Source organism: Culex quinquefasciatus, chromosome 3 (genome assembly GCF_015732765.1).
Source record: "Culex quinquefasciatus strain JHB chromosome 3, VPISU_Cqui_1.0_pri_paternal, whole genome shotgun sequence".
Taxonomy (NCBI): Eukaryota; Metazoa; Arthropoda; class Insecta; order Diptera; family Culicidae; genus Culex; species Culex quinquefasciatus.
Window position 1 is genome coordinate 134,385,526 of NC_051863.1, and position 18,363 is coordinate 134,403,888.

Below are 18,363 nucleotides of genomic sequence, written 5' to 3' on the forward strand. Positions count from 1 at the left end.
TTTTTTTCACTATTAAAAACAAAACGATTTATGCAGAAAAAGCTCTTTATAATTTGTTTATAAAGTGTTTCGTTTTTCAAAGGATAGAAGAGACAACGTAAAAAAATATGCTTGGGCAGTTTTTTCGCAAAAATCAAACAAAAGATTAATTGATCTCGAAAACAGTGAACTTTATCAAAATTTCTGTAAAGTACTTTTTGATTTCAAAATGTTTACACTATTTTCCAAAAATCAAAATTAAAAAAAAAATTGGCCTCGCTGCCAAACATTGTTTGCCCTTTCTAAGGCAAAGCTCATAAGTTGGCTTCTTTGAACCTCTAGAACAAACAAAAAAAATAAATTTAAAAATATTTTCATTTTGAACAAATGATTCAAAATGGCTTCTTTGGTCATAGAAAATGTAACTCAAATACAAAAAAAAAACTTAAAATAAGGTTCATTTCAGAGAGAATTGTTCAGTAATAATTGACCCAAATTGACTTGTCAAAAACCAAACATGATTGTTTTTAGAGCGCTAAAAGTGCCCCGACTATCACTTTTCTCTAAAACATAAACGTGATTTTCTACGTTCAAAAAAACAGATTTTTTAATGTTTGCTCAGATACTTTTTTCTAAATTTGATCGTAGAAGGCGTAGATTACAAGATAAAATTTTGGTGTGCTCGACAAAGTTGATTGGATTGACAAGCTCCACAACTTTTTAGAAGACAGAAAAACATCCCAAAAATATTCCTGCAAAGTTAGATACTCAAAATCACCCTAATAGTGAACCACCTTAATTTTCAATCAAATCAAAAGTTGCCTCTTCTCATTTGCAACAAGTCTTCTGAAGACACCAAAGCTCCAAAACTTCACCATTTTTCGGAAAATCAATTTCCACTTAATTTTGCGAACTGGACCACTCTTTACTAGAAGGTTATTTTGTAACTTTTCAGAAAAAATAGTAAACGGAATAAAAAACTCTTTATTTATATTTTGATAGTTAAAAATTCAATTGCGAATATACTTATTTTTTTTTTTTTTTTAAATACATCTTTTGCCCTAGAGTTTAGGATGGTCAAACAAAATTTTAAAAATCATTTTCCAAGACAAAATCAAATTTACAATCGAAAATGACACATTTTTTTAAACTGCACCGTTTTCAAGTTATAGGCATTTAAAGGTTAAATTATTCGAAAAAATTGTCAGCATTTTGCAATTTTTCAAAATATTTTCAAAAAGCTCCGAAAACATACAAATACAGCATCTCAAAGCTTAATTTTTTTTCTTCTTGAAATGAGATTTTTTTCAGGATCAAATAAACTCTAATTAACTCTCATTATTCAACTCGCGATATCTCAAAAACTATTGTTTCGATTTTCAGTGCTAAAAAGAATAAATGTATAATAAATTTTCTGCTCTTTTCTATAAACATAATGTTGACATTTGGGAATCAATTACAAATTGAAAATTTATTAGCCTCTATTTATTTTTTAGGTGGGTGTTCATTAGGGTGCCCAGAATATGGGACTTTTTCTCAAAACCTCGCTCCACAAGCTGAATATTGTTCCTTGAGCTATTTTAGGACTCTGGGCCAAATATGAGCAAAATCGGTCAACATTTACCCATTGATACTCGAAGGTGAAGTTTGTATGGAAAAAATTGAAAAAATGTATGGAAAAACCAACTTTTTTACGGTTTGGTCTCCACTGTGCGCTACTTCCATCCGAATATTCCCAAAAGTGAGATTCTCATTGGAAATTTAATGCTCTATAACTTTGTAGAACATACCAAAGCTGTAAAACTTGATCCTGAAAAGTTATTAGCGATTTAAAACAGTCATTTTTGTATGAAAAACATTTTTTTCGCCAACTTTAGGCTCGGGTATCAATGGGTTAATCTCAACCAATTTCGCTCAAAATTTACACAGATGCTTAAAATAACCCAAAGAACCGTTTTCCGCTTGTGGACCAGGGGGTCATTTTTTCTGGGCACCCTAGTGTTCATAAGTTGACATTGAGTACAAAAATGCTGTCTGATCACACAAAAAATGATTACAGGGTTTATTTTTACAAAACAATTGCTCGATCATTTTTGCAATTCCGTCGTGAAACTACTTACTTTTCCTGTCATTCTTAAGCGACGAAATAGCCTACTTTTCTGTACCAAAAATAACAGAATCGAGTAGCAACACTTTTCAAAATAAATGCTAAAAAGTTGAACTTTTCAGCACTTGTTTCGAAAAGTAACACTTTTCAACATTTTTTTGATTTAAACGATTTATTGACAAAATACATGAAAATTTGACTTAAAATTTCACTCAATGGGTGTTTTTCGTATGTTGTATGGAACTCGTTGCAAAACTTGATTTTTTCAGCACTCGTCGTATTTATCCAACTTGGTTGGATAAATGTACGACTCATGCTGAAAAAATCTTCTTTTTGCAACTTGTTGTATAAACTTCTATTTCGATTGCAAATATGATTTTACAGCTATTTTTTTTAATTTTTGTTTGACAACATGTTTGTTAGTTGGAAAACTCAAAGTTTTCCTAAAATTCATACCTCCGGTACCAGATTTAGCACCATTCTAAACTCTAGCGTAAAAAATGCCTTTTATATATTTTATTTACATATCAACAATTTCCGAAAATAAAAAAAAGTTTTATGGTAATTTAACATTACCTACAACTTTGCAGAAGACACCTCCTTAAAACCAAGGGTAGCTGCCAAGTGCCATTAGGCATGCAAAAAGCTCACCTAAAACCATAATTCCTAAAAGAGTATTAACGCAGCCAAAAAGCAATGCTCATTTGACAAAACGAAGACTTATTTTTTTGCCAGAGACGCATGAAAACGTATGAAATGTAATTTTTCCCTAACTCCTAACAAGGTTTTAACAAAGGTTTTATTTAGACTTTCAGGAGGTTGTTAGGATTCAGTTGTAAAGCCTTAAACTCCTATGTAGGTTTTATAAATAGGCCGTAACAACCTTCTGTGGAGGCCTTTTTGGGTTTTAAGTGGGGTTTTTCGAAGTTCTGGGGAGTTTGTTTCGAATAAGTGGTTTAAAGTTGGTTTTGGCTGATAGGTTTTATAGCGGTTGTGACAGCTTTGATAAAGCCTAAAATGTTACTTGGGATATTTTTTATAAACGTTAGGAGGGTTCCAGCTTTTCAATTTAAACATGTTGGCTCCAAAATTTAAAAATTAGAGGCAAATCTTCTTGCTGTAAGTTTGATATGAGCAACTCTCTACGAAATTGGCCGATTTCGACCATTTTCATTTTTTGTATTTTTTTATTTGACTCAAACTTTGTGGGGGCCTTCCCTATTTTGCGTCATTGGTTCACCCATACAAGTCTCCATACAATTTTGGCAGCTGTCCATACAAAAATGGTATGTAAATATTCAAACAGCTGGAACTTTTGAGTGAATTTTCTGATCAATTTGGTGTCTTCGGCAAAGTTGTAGGTATTGTTGAGGACTTTTGAGAAAAAAATAGGTACACGGAAAAAAAAATTGCAGATTTTTTTATCAACTTTTTTTTCACTAAAACTCAATTTCCCAAAATACGTATTTTTTTATTTTCGAGATTTTTTGTTATGTTTTAGGGGACAAAAATCCGCAACTTTGAGCCATAGAGAATCATGGTCAAAAATCTGCCGCCGAGTTATGATTTTTGAAAAATAGTGATTTTGGAAAAGTCGAAGTTTCATGCAAAAACAAGTTTGACATTATTTTTAATGCAAAATTGAATTTGCAATCGAAAAGTACTTTACAGATTTTTGATAAAGGGCTCCGTTTTCAAGATATAGCCACCAAAGTTTGATTTTAGCGAAATATTTGCAGTTTTTCAATTTTTAAAAATAGTGACCATGAGTGACCATTTCTAAAAATATTTTTTTTGAAAAGTTCAGAAAATTTGCTATAAAATTGTCCAAGAGACATTGAAGATTGGACCTCTGGTTGCTGAGATACAGCGGCTTAAAGCAAAAGAAACACGAAAATTGAAGTTTTCTAAGTCTCATCAAAACAGCCCACCATTTTCTAATGACGATATCTCAGCAACTAATGGTCCGATTTTCAATGTTAACACATGAAACATTCGTGAAATTTTCCGATTTTTTCGAAAAAAATATTTTGAAAATTTTTAAATCAAGACTAACATTTTAAAAGGGCCAAACATTGAATATTACGCCCATTTAAAAAGCAAGTCTTGATTTAAAAATTTTCAAAATATTTTTTGTGAAAAGATCGGAAAATTTTACGAATGTTTCATGTTTTAACATTGAAAATCGGACCATTTGTTGCTGAGATATCGTCATTAGAAAATGGTGGACTGTTTTGGTGAGACTTAGAAAACTTCAATTTTCGTGTTTCTTTTGCTTTAAGCCGCTGTATCTCAGCAACCAGAGGTCCAATCTTCATTGTCTATTAGACAATTTTATAGCAAATTTTCTGAACTTTTCAAAAAAAATATTTTTAGAAATGGTCACTCATGGTCACTATTTTTAAAAATTGAAAAACTGCAAATATTTCGCTGAAATCAAACTTTCGGTGGCTATATCTTGAAAACGGAGCCCTTTATCAAAAAATCTGTAAAGTACTTTTCGATTGCAAATTCAATTTTTCATTAAAAAATAATGTCAAACTTGTTTTTGCATAAAACTTCGATTTTTTCCAAAAATCACTATTTTTTCAAAAATTCATAACTCGGTGGCAGATTTTTTAACCATGTTTCTCTATGGCTCAAAAGTTGCGGATTTTTGTCCCCTAAAACATATTAAAAAATCTCGAAAATAAAAAAATACGTATTTTGGGAAATTGAGTTTTAGTAAAAAAAAAGTTGATAAAAAAATCTGCAAATTTTTTTTCCGTGTACCTATTTTTTTCTCAAAAGTCCTCAACAATACCTACAACTTTGCCGAAGACACCAAATTGATCAGAAAATTTACTCAAAAGTTACAGCTGTTTAAATATTAACATACCATTTTTGTATGGACAGCTGCCAAAATTGTAAGGAGACTTGTATGGGTGAACCAATGACACAAAATAGCATATTTGGTCATAGGGAAGGCCCCCACAGGTTTTGGTAGAGAATTGCTCATATATTTCTTTACGTAACAACACCCAACCGGCGGTCGCATGATTGTGATACATGGCGGCATGAAAGCATATCAGAATCTGCATGAAATCTGTCCTCATGCATTTTTTGCGTTATAGGGGTATGACATTTTTGCCCGTTACCGACAATTATCGACATTACCGACGGCAGATTGATTGTATTGCAGAAAAAAAAATCTTAACAGAACGAGGATTGAACCGTCAACTTCTAGGTTGCTGATCCGACACGTTACCACCGCGCCATGGACGCTTGATGAATTGTGAGGGACAGAGTGCGATCATAATGTTCTCTCTGGAGTGTTGCTCGGGGACGCACCTGCATTATATGTGTTGGTGAGAACTGCAGATCGCTGACGTGTTTACACGCGGGCAAAAATGATCTACGGGCTTGCTGCAAAAAAGGTAATAAAATATTACATTTTCTGCAGCAAATCCACTGTTGCAGATTTTGAGATATATTTTCCCTTTGGGTGAAGTTATTGACTCTAAATTGAAAATTAAGGAGTCAGTAAAAAAATAAGAAAACATAAATATTTTAATTTGTCATTGTAATAACTTTTGAGTTTTCCAAATTTCCGTAATCGACACCATGCTCCTGCGTAAACAACGAGTTCAACAGCCAGCTGAACAACGAGTTGACGAAATGAAAAAAGAATCCAAAGCTAAATTAATTCCAACGAAGGATCTAAATCCAGCCAACAAAAACATTCTCCATTTCCCTTCGTCGAAATGTCTCGCAAGATATTGTTGTTGCAGCAAACATCCCTCGAGGGGCATGATTTAATCAGAAAAGGATCCGAGAAACCGGGAAATCTGCGGGCTCGTTTAAATTCCTCCATTGTCTTATTAAATTCAAACTTCAAGATGCAGACACAATTTACTTACCGTCCGAATGGCTGGACGCTTTCCGCATGCTGGTAAGCCGGTAGAACGGAGGCGTTTCCGTGCGCTCAATTAAGCAATTCAACGTCTCCACTGTTTGCAGTTCGCTCATCAGTTCGTCCAGCAGCCGGTTTGTGCAGGACCGGGCCAGATAGAGCGCGACCCGTTTGGCCTTCAGGTACACACGCACACAGCGACGGGGTTGTTCCAAGGATCGGCGAGCGATGAAAAAGGTGGAATTGCATTAGGAAAAAAAAAAGGTTCCGGTCAATTAGTTTCGATTGCAATCAGGAGGAGTCAGCAAGTCAAGAGGGTTTAAAAAATGGACGGAACTTACGTAGGCCAGCAGCTCGTTCGGGGCCATGCCGGAGATGATGAGCAGGTAGCGCAGGATGACCTTCAGGTTGTTGGGCCAAAACTGACACAACGTGCCCCAAAGCTCCTCGATGTACGGGTGGGAGTCGGCAAACTGTGGAAGATAAAATAAATCAACCTCATGATAGTTATTTGTATCAACCCTAGTTTAAAACTATTAGTTCCGAACATTCCTGGTAGACGAACAACGAAGCTTATTAAAAAAAACATTATTGTGAACACAGTGGTTCTTCCAAGATAGCAAATCTATTAAATGCGCAGTCATGTGATACCATCAACCCCGCCAAGATGCAGCCAGAGTAACCCATGGTATTAAATTAACTCCAATTAGTGCCAAACAAGGCAAAACGCTGTGCACCAGGCGAAACGTGCAACAGTTCATTGCGCTGCCGTTGTGTGTTGCCCTGAGTGGATTTGATGAACGCTTTTGTCGTTCCAAATAAAGTCCAAGTGGTATCAGATTTGGTTCATGAACTTATACGAGGACTATTCAGAACAAATAGGTACACGGAAATAATTTACCCATTTTTTTATGAACAAATTTTAATCAGACAAAAATGGAGCAGACGTGGCTGAATGATTTGTATGCCCATCCACTTCCCAGTGACTCTAGCACTGGTCGTAGCCAGCGCCGGTATTGATTAGCATGGCAAATTTGGTTTTGACAAACTTTTTCGACTTGGATTTTTTTTTATATGTTTAATGGACAAAAAGTGACAACTTTTGAGCAGTAGGGTATGACGGACGCTTAGTTTTTTCGCCAAGTTATGATTTCTTGTATAAATAGTTATTTCAGTTAATTTGCAAAAATACCCGAAAAGGCATTGGATCTGGAATCAAAAAAATGTTTTGTTATTTAAAAATATGTTTATGATTTAAAAAGGCATTGTGTTCAAATTGAAGCCATTTTAGATTTATTTATTTTTTGAAAAAAAATATTTTTAGTTGAATAAAAATATTTGAAATGCTAAATGGATGCTGATTATGGCCTTGCAAAGAATTAAAATTACAAAAAAAATGTTTTTCTAGGTAATTGATACTTATGTATTCGTTAATTGAAATGCTTGTGGTTGAAATACAGAATAGAAATTTTCTGCTCTTTTAAATAAAAATTAAAGTTAAAATAAATTATGATTTCGAGATCTGAAATCAAGCCTAACATCTGAGAATGTTCGACTTCAAAATTTAGCCCATTCTATAATGTAGAGCATGAATTGAATTTTTTTGAAAATTGTTTTGTTAACAAAAGCACAATATTTCACCAAAGTTTCATTTTATAGAATTACAAAATAAACGAACAGATTCCGAGATCGAGATTACATTTTTCACACATCACGTTTTTCAAGAAATTTAAGAAATAATTTAAGAAAAAAAATGTTTTATCTTCATGAAATCACTTTAAATTGCAAAAAATATCATTTTCAAAAATTTTAAATTGAAAATTTTTAAGATAGTAAATTTTATTTTTTTACACAACCATTCCTAGAGTTTTTTTTAATAGGACCTTTTAAAAAAACTCTAGATGTGTTAGCAAATTTAAATATTACTGGTGAGCAATTCTTCCCGGATTCCGTAAATGATTTTTACTTGTATATTAGGGTGCCCAGAAAAAATGACCCCCTGCTCCACATGCGGAAAACGGTTTATTGGGTTATTTTAAGCATCTGTGTAAATTTTGAGCGAAATTGGTTGAGATTAACCCGTTGATACCCGAGCCTAAAGTAGGTGAAAACAATGTTTTTCATACAAAAATGCCTTTTGTAAATCTTCAATAACTTTTCAGGTTCAAGTTTTACAGCTTTGGTATGTTCTACAAAGTTGTGGAGCATTAAATTTTCAATGAGAATCTCTCTTTTGAGAATATGTGGATGGAAGTAGCGTACCGTGCAGACCAAACCGTAAGAAAGTTGGGTTTTCCATACATTTTTTCGATTTTTCCCATACAAACTTCACCTTCGAGTATCAATGGGTTAATGTTGACCGATTTTGCTCATATTTGGCCCAGAGTCCTAAAATAGCTCAAGGAACAATATTCAGCTTGTGGAGCGAGGTTTTGAGAAAAAGTCCCATATTCTGGGCACCCTATTGTATATGCTACAGGTTGTAACCACTTCCCGACTTTTCCAGCAACTCAAATAATGGCCATTTCTTATTTTTAAAATGATTCCAAACAAAAATAAAACTTTTGAAAATATTCGAAAAATACACAAACATAACAACAAATTAAAAAAATCATCAAAGTAAAAACATAACTGTTTGTTTATGTTTCTACTTTGTTTTTTACTACTATGTTTTTTTCTTTTAAAGTAACTGGATGCTTAACAATACTTATAATTTCAATGTTTATTTTTAAAATTGATAAATGTATAGGATACTTCGTTTCAACTGGAAATGGCAAAAAGTTAAAGATAACTTAATTTAAAATTTTATTTTAAATCAAACAACGCAAAAATCATGATTACTGTTATAATTCTATCAAAGAATTTAGAAAAATATCTAAGAATTCGTTTTAAATGTGTTTTTACCAAGTTTCCATTTTATTTCTGTAAATTTTGTAATTTTTGAATCAATGATTTGTCTTGTTGTCAGTATTTAACTGTTGATTTTTTATAATTTTTTTCATTGAATGATTCAGTTTGATAAGATTTTATTTTTTACCACTTATTTTATTCAAAATGTTTAAAGAGACAAATTACTTAAACATATTTGCAATAACTAAAATCAAAATTTCTCGGATTTATTTTTACAGCAATGTCAATTTTTTTCATGTTTCCGAAACGTAAAACTGTTTATCCATTTTTATTTTTATTTCATTTTTTTCACTCAGAATTAACTACTATTGGATCTTATTCTATATTTTAAAACATTTTGAAATAAAAAAAAGTTTTCCGATGACTGAAAATCAAGTTTTGCCTTTCTTACAAAAGAAAGGTTTAAGGTTTGCTTTTGGAAAAACGCTTTTTTCAGAAATCTAAAAAAATTCGTGCACGGCGAGGATTCGTCCTAGGAAAAAAATCCTATAACTAAATTGAAGGTTTAGATGCGCTCTTTCGATTGAATTTTGGCCCGAAACCCGGAACTCAAAGTCTGATTTTTTAGAGTTCTTTTTCTGAAATACATGAGCGATGTCTGTATCCGCTCTTAAAAAATTGTGTCTTCCATCACTGGAAAACCGCTCGTAAAACCCACAATTTTTAAAAGCCAGATCTGTAGCCGTGGGGTCGGAGACGAACATTTTATTTTTCGAATCACAATTTTCGACCAGTAAATGTGGTCAAAGCCATTTTTGGAGGTATTTTTTGGACTATTTTACAGATAACACTATCAAATTTAAAGAATTCAGTTTCAAACAAAAAGCCATTCGAAAACATGCGCCATAAACTGTTTGGGCCCAAATTTTGAAGCTTTTCCAAAATGTATTTCCAGAGATATAGCGATTTTAGTGTTTTTCGTCTTATTTTGACCCTATTTTTTCCTATTAAATTTTTGGATTTATACAAAATCATATACTGAACATCAAATTCAAAGTCCCAGCCCATTCTCGGTCGAAAGCTCGACAAGTCGTCAAGTCGAAGCTTCAACGCCAGCGCTTTTACGCTTGCGCGTTTTACGCTGCGCGTGAAAGTGTTCTTTCTGGCTTCTCATAATTGATCGACAAAGTGCAATAGCGATACATTTTTTTTTTAGTTAATCATAGACTAACATTATAGACTGAGTACCCTTTATTTATTTTTTTAATAATGTCAATCCAATATGTTTTTCTTAATTAAATTTAAATGTCTTGCGACAAATAATGTACATCTGAAATAAAAAAAAATGACATTTGAGGTTTAGCCTTTAAAGAATCGAAGCTTTAGGTAAAATCTCACTGGATGGTATCTTTATGTTTTTGAAAAAATAATTGCACCAATATATTTCTCGGAGTTTCATCATTTTGTAAGGAAGGCTCTATTTCACCTCTGGTGATATTAAATCGGGTTTTTTAGTAGTAATTTACCCATATTCACAAAAAAGTTCAAGTGAAACTTTAGGAAAAATAAATATTTGAAATGACATAATGGACCACAAAAACAAACCATTGCAAAACTCAAGATGGATTTTTTTTCTAATAATCAATCAATATGACAAAATGAAACAGAATCATAACTTTACGCTGGCCATAACTGTTAAATTTAGGCTATATTTATGTATTAGTTTATTTGTAACATTGTTCTTTTTTGATTAACTAAAATTAATAAAAATCTTTCGATTCATAAAAAAAACATTTGAAAATCTGTGTCGAATGCATCCAATATTTAATAGACACATTCTCCGGCAATGTACACCTTAGGATGAAATTTTGAAAAGCGTGTATGAGCTATTTGGATATTTTTTCTCGATTCTAGACTACTTGAAGCTTCAAAAATCATGGTTTTCATTAATTGAACTTTTAAATATCATTATGTACAAGATGGTTAAGTTATGCAACAATTCGTGATAAAATCAGCGTTTTAAAACATTTTTCTAAAAACTCCTGGTTTTCAGCGAAATAAAATCCAAAATATATTATTTTGATTGCATTTTGTAGGTTTTTAGATGTACTAAACGGAAATGTCATGGATTTACAGTTTATCTTATGTTAAGTATTTTTTCAAACTAGTGTAAGTTTACCATTTTATTGCGTTGCAACGTCACGAAAAAGGGACAGTTGTTTATGTCAACAGAAAACTAAACATTCAATCATTTTGATATTTCGGATGCTCTTTGTACTTGGAAAGAGCTTTCAAATGCAACCTAGAGCGACTAAATTGGTTGTCTGGATCCAAAGTTACAACAGGTTTAAGTTTGCGTTGCAACGTCACGAAATTTTAAATCATATTGGTCACATGGCAAAAAAGGTGTATGCGTAGTTGATTGTTGGAGATAAAAGGATAATAAATATTATATATGTTTTATATAATGTTTCCGAGCCTATTTACAGAAAAATTGTACATGGGTTATTCACAAATTCCGTCACTTAGGTTTGTAGCAACTCGAAAAAAAGTAGGTATTTTGTAAAACTTGTTGAGTAAATCAAAATAGACCCATGTTCACAATGGGGAAAAATTCTAAAACTTTCAAAAAAATAATCACGTGGTTACTGGATGGCCCCTTTATGATAAACTGATTTATGTGAGGGTTCATTCTAATACAACGCAACGATTTTTTTTATCGCACACCCTTATGTAGGCTAAATTACGGTGAAATTCACCAAACAATAATAATCACGTGATTCGATTGTTTTTTTACAAACTTTTGTCACTTTGTTGTTGGACGAACCCTTACCTAAATAAGTTGTATGCAACGTTTAGTTGTTCGCAATAAAAAATGTTATGTTGCGCAGGTAAACAGTTTTATTATTTCCTCAAATTTAATTTAAAAAGCAGAAAAGTCAACAAAATAAGTTACGTTGTTTGCAGATCACCCCTTAGGGGCCATCAATAAACGATATGGGCACTTTAGTTATACATTTCTGCGCCCTCATGAAAACTTGAAGTTCCATACCTCCCTTCTAAAACTTCCAAGTGTTTTGTAAATTTCTCAAAACGATTAAAATATGAAGGGAGCGTTCTTGCATTACGTAACAAAACATTTATATTTTTAGACCCCCTCCACCCCCTGGTAATACATTTCCGATACATTTTTTTGTATAAATCCTCGAACCCCGCCCCCCTCCCCCTTGATATTACGGCGTTACGTATTGCATGGACTCCCCATAACATGAATAGAGGAGGTGGGAGTGGGGGGGGGCTGTCCTTCGTGATATTGGAATAATACAAATATTTTTTTTTTACTTTGAAAATGCTTGGAAAACTTCGTATATCGTACTGCTACTGTGAAAGCGGTATAGGGGGAGGGGGGTCTAACATGGGCGGGCCAATCAATTCACATGTCCTTGTACTGTCTATTAATGTCTTATAATAAAATCATAACCTACAGTTGCTCAAACTAACAAAAACTATGATTTATTTTGAAACTAAAATTTCGTGACGTTGCAACGCAACGAAAAACCCTGTTTTCAAAAACAGTGCGTTGCAACGTCACGAAATGTAAATGGTCTTTAAAAATAGAGGTTTGATTTTTTCGAAAAACTAATGATTACATTCGATTTGTTGGCCAATTTTACACTAAAAATAGAAGAAGAACTCCAAATTTGCCATTTAACAGAGCAGAGTTAATGGCGAAACATAAATTGGGTCAGGATTGAGAAAAAGTCACGCGTTGCAACGTCACGCTACATATTCCCCTCTCAAAAATAGAATATTCGCTTAAAATAATGTTTGAACATTGTTTCTTAAATTTAATGTACTTTCCGAATCTGTAATAACATATGTACCTTTTCAATGTATTTTTTTAGTTACAGCCGAAATACTGAAAAAAGAAAAGTCAAAGCGTTGCAACGTCACGGCGGAATGTGTCAATAGGATTATTAATGTCTTAATTAACCTTCGTATTATCAAATAATTTTCAAACAAGTATGCTTGGGATTCCCGACTTTTCCAGACTTTTTGACAAAAAATCACAAATTCCCGACTTTTTCCCGATTTTTTGTGATTTCGACGAATTCCCGACTTTTTCCGACTTTCCCGATTTCCCGAATTGAGTGGCCATCCTGTAGTTACTATCATAGGCTTTTTTCAAATCAAAAACAAAGAAAAGTTAATTTCCGATAGCAAAAAAAAATACTTCTTTCCAAAAAGTTTAAAAATCTGAAAAACACGGAATCTCTATTGCTTCTTAACATTATGAACAACCCTGTACCAAACATCTCTCAAAAGAAACTTATTTTCTCCAATTGACGACGAACTTTTAATTGCCAAGTTTTGTCTTCCCCATTTTGTTCTCCCAGCTCTTTGATTGAAATAAAAACTATCAACACGAAGAATATCAGGAAAAAAATTGTGCATTCTTCAATTATAAAACTTAACGGCCTCCAAGCACATTTAAACAAGTATGAAACAAGAATCAAAACTTCGCGAAGAAAAACTCCAAACTTACCTTCGCAGTTATGTAGAACAGATTGTTCAGAATCATCTCGGTGGCTTCCGTCGAACCGGATCCCTCCCGGCGTCCGCGAGTCCCCGAATCCGGGTAGTACTGAAAAAGAAAAGAAGAAAGAAACAAACAAGTTGAAAAAAAAGTGCTGATAAATTCAACTCAAAGTGAACAACTTTCAAGCATTTTCCCCCCTCAGGCACATTAACCTATACAGTTCACTGATGAGCACTCTTTAAGGAGTCGTCTCCGCAGGGAGCATAGAGTAAGTATAACAGTGCTGGCGGGAATGGTATAATTTTGCCATAATCAGCTCATGAGGGATGCGTCATTGTAATGCTGATGAAGCGGTCGTATAAGGCTCTTAGGTGAGTGTATGTGTCTCGACGGTGGCCTGGCGAGACGAGAGATTATTGCAGCACCGCAAAAATTTGAATGTTCATTGGTTTGGGATGAATTCTCTAAGAAATATTCTTTTCATTTCTAAGATTAACATTAGTGTTGTTTTCAGACTTTGATTTAACGCTTTTAAAGTGCAAATTCTAGTTCGCATCCTCAGAATTTGATGCAATAAAAAAAAAACGACAACATCTCCTAAACGATTCTTTCACACTTCCAGTGATGCCGGATTGGCAATTTTTAGCAAATTTTCGCTTTCAACAAACTGGCAACACGGAAAACAAGCATATTTTTCCTGAACCTGCATAAAATTACGCGATATGAAAATTGAACGAACTGACAAGTATTCTTGGTGGTCTAAAAAAAAAAGAGTAAAGAAATCCTCACCATGATGTACGACAGTGGGGTGGCGGGTGGCACACTGGAGGCCACCAGCTCCACGTTCTCCAGCCAGGGCAGCAGACACTGCAGCAACAGGGCACGTACCTCGGAACGGGCCGTTTGGAAGCGATGGGTAATTTCTGGAAAAGAATGGAGAAGAACAAAAGAAAAAAAAATGGGTTTAGGCAAATAGTTTCACCTACATGAGAAATCAACCTTGATTGACTATAGGTGGAAGCAGGAAAAATTCCACTTGCAGAGAGATTTATTTTTTCGCGGAGGCAAGTAAAATTGTTGGAGGTTGCAGAAGGGAAGCACCACAATTTATTTTCATTATACAGTCCACATTTGATTAAATCGTGCAAGGAACATAATATTCGAGCTCCTCCGCATTTTTATGTGCAATATCAATTTTCTATGAAATTCTTGCCAACTCTGATCAACCAAGCAAAATTGCGAGAAAAAGTGCATCGGTTATATGATATTTTTCGCAGCAAAAACTGTATGCATCCATAAAATAGCTTCTTCGAAAAAAAAACATCATTTCAATGCGCTTTTTCCCAGAACTGATATCGCTTCGAAAAAATTCTAGAGTACTATCAGCATCGTAAATTTGCTGTTAAATATCTCTACCGAGCAGTCTCTTAAAAATTCGCAAAAAAAAAGGTATTGTGTTTTTATTTGGATGAAACTTTGTCTATCGATTCCTTAGGTCCAGTCAAGTCTTAATACAAATTTGGCGGCTGTCCACAGAAAAGTATCTTGCAAATATTCGAAAAAGAGATTTTCTGATCGATTTGATGTCTCCGGCAAAGTTGTAGGTAATGATCACTAGCGTGTCCAGATCCTCAAGGAAGGTGGGGCAACAATATGAGCGTTTTGAAAATTTCGTCGTTTATGGACACCCCCTTGGCAATTTTAGAACAAATTTCTGAGGATGATGGGGCAACTGCCCTATGTTGCCCCACCCTGTGCACGCTAGTGGTAATGATTAGGGCGTTTTTTTCAAAAAAAGGGAAACGGAAAAAATATATATATTTTTTAATTATAGTTTTTTACAAAACCTCGATATTGACATCTAAAATAATCGAAACTTGAAATGTCAATTGAATATCACTTGTTGTGGTGCTACCATGGGCGTAGAGGGTAAGTAATGGGTTAATAATAGAAAAATAAAAAAAAATAAACAAACGACTATGAAAACGCTCAACAATTTTAAGTTTACATGGTAGGGTGTACCAGACTAGAAGAAGTTTGAGAATCGCTGTTCTAGATCGTCCAATTTCCCGTCCAGGGATAAAATTTCCGGGAATTCACGGAAAAAAAACACTCCCTTTTCCTAGGAACTCCCGAAATTCCATCGAAAATATAGATTTCCTCGGCTTTTCGGCAATATTTTTTTGAAAATGTATGTAAAAAAATATATAAAATGAAAGCAAATAATTTTATTCAATTCAATTCAATTTATTGTTCATATTAAAGTATTCAGCTCGTCCGAAAATTACATGTAAGCTTTTTAAATAATAATTGGTTTTATATATAATAATCGGTTTAAAATAAATTAAAAAATGGATTGCCAAATCTAAATTAATTTTTATTACGGTTCTGTTTACCATAACCATAATTGAATTGGTATCATTAAATAACTACCTCAAAAAGGTTTTTGCAAGAAAATTTAGTTCAATTCGAGAAATAACAGTTTGGAAATTTTTGAAATGTCAGTGTTTAAAGGTACCTACACAGACATAGCAACCAAGGAAGTACATTTGAAAAGGGGTACATCTTTTATGTCAGAAAAAAATGTTTAATTTTACCTCTGAAAATGTGTAATTTTACCACTTATCTGTTGTAATGTCGCTTTTTCAGTCTAAATTGAGGTAAAATTACATCATTAAAGAGGTAATATTCAATCTTCCAAAATTTACACCATTTTTACTGTGTAGAAAAAGGTAGCTTAGGGGATGAATAGAAAATTAAACCGATAGTTCCCGTAGTTTTGAACATACTAAAATGTCTGTAACAAAAATCTGGGTGCAAAAGCTCTGGTTGATGAGCACCGTTAAACTTAAAACTACGACGAGTCTGCGATCAGCAGAGAAGCGAGTCAGACGTGCGTCCCTCACAAACCAAAAAAGTGCTAAAAAGTGCAAAAAATGCCTCACGGCAAGAAAAAGAGGCGGTCCTCACCAGCAGGATCGGCAGATTTGAAGAAGCTAAAGAATGCCGAAGCGCTACCTGCAAAGCCAGGCAGTTTGAGCAAGGACGCTCAAAAATTGTCTGGAAACCAGTTCGCTACCCTCCCTGTGGACGTGAGTGAGAAGGAAGAATTTGAACGACGGGAAAAGTTGCCACCCATTTTTGTGAAAACATCGTCATCGGATTCGGTGCGAAAGTGGCTGACCGGATTTATCAAATCTGGCGCTTTACGAGCTTCCATTCGCTTATGTGCTGATGGACTCAAAATTCTGCTACCTACCAGAAAGGATTACAACTACGTTCGGGATTTCCTGAACAACACAAAGATTGAATACTACAGCCATGACGATTCAGGTAAACGCCCCATGAAACAGGTCCTCCGAGGCCTGTACGACATGGATGTGAGTGTGCTGAAAGAAGAGCTCAAAACTCTTAAGTTGAACGTGATCGAAGTCTTCAAGATGACGAGAAACAACAAGGACATCAAGTATCGTGATCAACTGTACCTGGTTCATCTCGAGAAAGGATCGACAACGCCGTCTGAGCTGAAAGCAGTTCGGGCAATTTTCAACATCATCGTGACTTGGGAACGTTATCGTCCAGTGCACCGTGACGTGACACAATGTTCGAACTGTTTGCAGTTTGGGCATGGTGGAAGGAACTGTTTCATCAAGAGTCGTTGTGCAACCTGCGGAGGTGAGCACAAAACTCAAGCATGCGAAACAATCAACGAGAACATTGAAGCCAAATGCTTCAATTGCGGCGGCGACCATTCGACCAAGAATCGAAGCTGCCCAAAACGTGCTGAGTTTGTGAAAATTCGGCAGCAAGCGACGACGAGGCACCAACCAAATCGTCGCAAAACACCACCAACTTTCACGGACGTGGATTTTCCTGCTTTGGCGTCACCTGGAGCGGGATCTGTTCGAGTGATTCCAAATCTGCAGCCATTGCCGTTGAATCAGCGGCAAAAAGTTGCAGAGAATACAACACCTCCTGGCTTCAGTCAGCAACCAAGGGAAAACCAACCAGCATCAACGGATGAAGGCAGTAGTGACCTGTTTTCACCACAAGAACTTATGAACATTTTCATCGAGATGACAACAACACTGCGTGGTTGCAAAACTCGTGCGGAACAAGTAAGAACGCTTGGAGGATTTATCTTAAAATACAGTTCGTAGTTTACTCGTTCTAATGATTTTGAATATTTCAATGAATTTGCTTTTTTAGTTTTGAGTTAGGATTAGTTGTTAAAAAGATTTTCTTTTCTTTTTTTTTACCCAAATGTATTCGATTCAATGCAAAAATGTAAAACAATTTGAAGTAAATAAATGAATGTGAACAGTTAATAAGAAAACGAAAAATATAACAAAGATGAAGACCATGTAGCCATACCACTTAGAATGTAAATGAAATGTAATTATTATAAGAAAGTTCAATAAAGACATATTTAATTTCAAAAAAATTTAAAACTACGACCTTTTTTGGTAATAACTCTAGATTACTTTTTCAAAACAACCAGTGTGCCATGGGTTTCCTGTGTACATAGGACCTTTTGAAAAAGTAAACGAGAACTCATGTTTTAGTCATGAAAAAAAATTCATTGTTAATCCAACAGATATTGATAACTGGACCAATAAAAAACGAATTAATAATTAAAATGTTCGATCTATTAGCCAAAATTGTCATCTTTTTTCACTGAAAAATTTAGGTATCAAATATTGTTTTCTAAAAGCTGAGAAAATTTGTTATTAAACCTATATTTCTTCAAGAAATTATAACTCGTCGGAAACATATGGAAAAAAAAATAAAATAAATATTTACGAAATTAAATTTTAAGCATTTCAAAGTTATTTTTTTTAAATGAAACTATTTTTTCTGAATAATCTTAAGAGGCAGTTTTTGTAAATTTGCTCGGTTTGTTCTAGAGGTCGTATCGAGGTGCACAGATTTGGATGAAACTTTCAGCGTTTGTTTGTCTATACATGAGATGAACTCATGCCAAATATGAGCCCT

General features: G+C 34.1%; 1 protein-coding gene across 4 annotated transcripts in view; it reads right to left on the bottom strand.

The window, feature by feature from the left end:
* Positions 1 to 18,363, bottom strand: part of LOC6036112 (protein furry) — a 180,415-nt gene that overhangs the window by 51,306 nt on the left and 110,746 nt on the right. For all 4 annotated transcript variants that reach the window (XM_038258698.1, XM_038258697.1, XM_038258696.1 and 1 more), the window contains 4 exons: positions 14,158 to 14,291; positions 13,375 to 13,473; positions 6,320 to 6,451; positions 5,986 to 6,154 (listed from right to left, as the gene is read on the bottom strand). In XM_038258698.1, the coding sequence (XP_038114626.1) occupies positions 5,986 to 6,154; positions 6,320 to 6,451; positions 13,375 to 13,473; positions 14,158 to 14,291 (534 nt within the window). The remainder of the gene's footprint in view (positions 1 to 5,985; positions 6,155 to 6,319; positions 6,452 to 13,374; positions 13,474 to 14,157; positions 14,292 to 18,363) is intronic.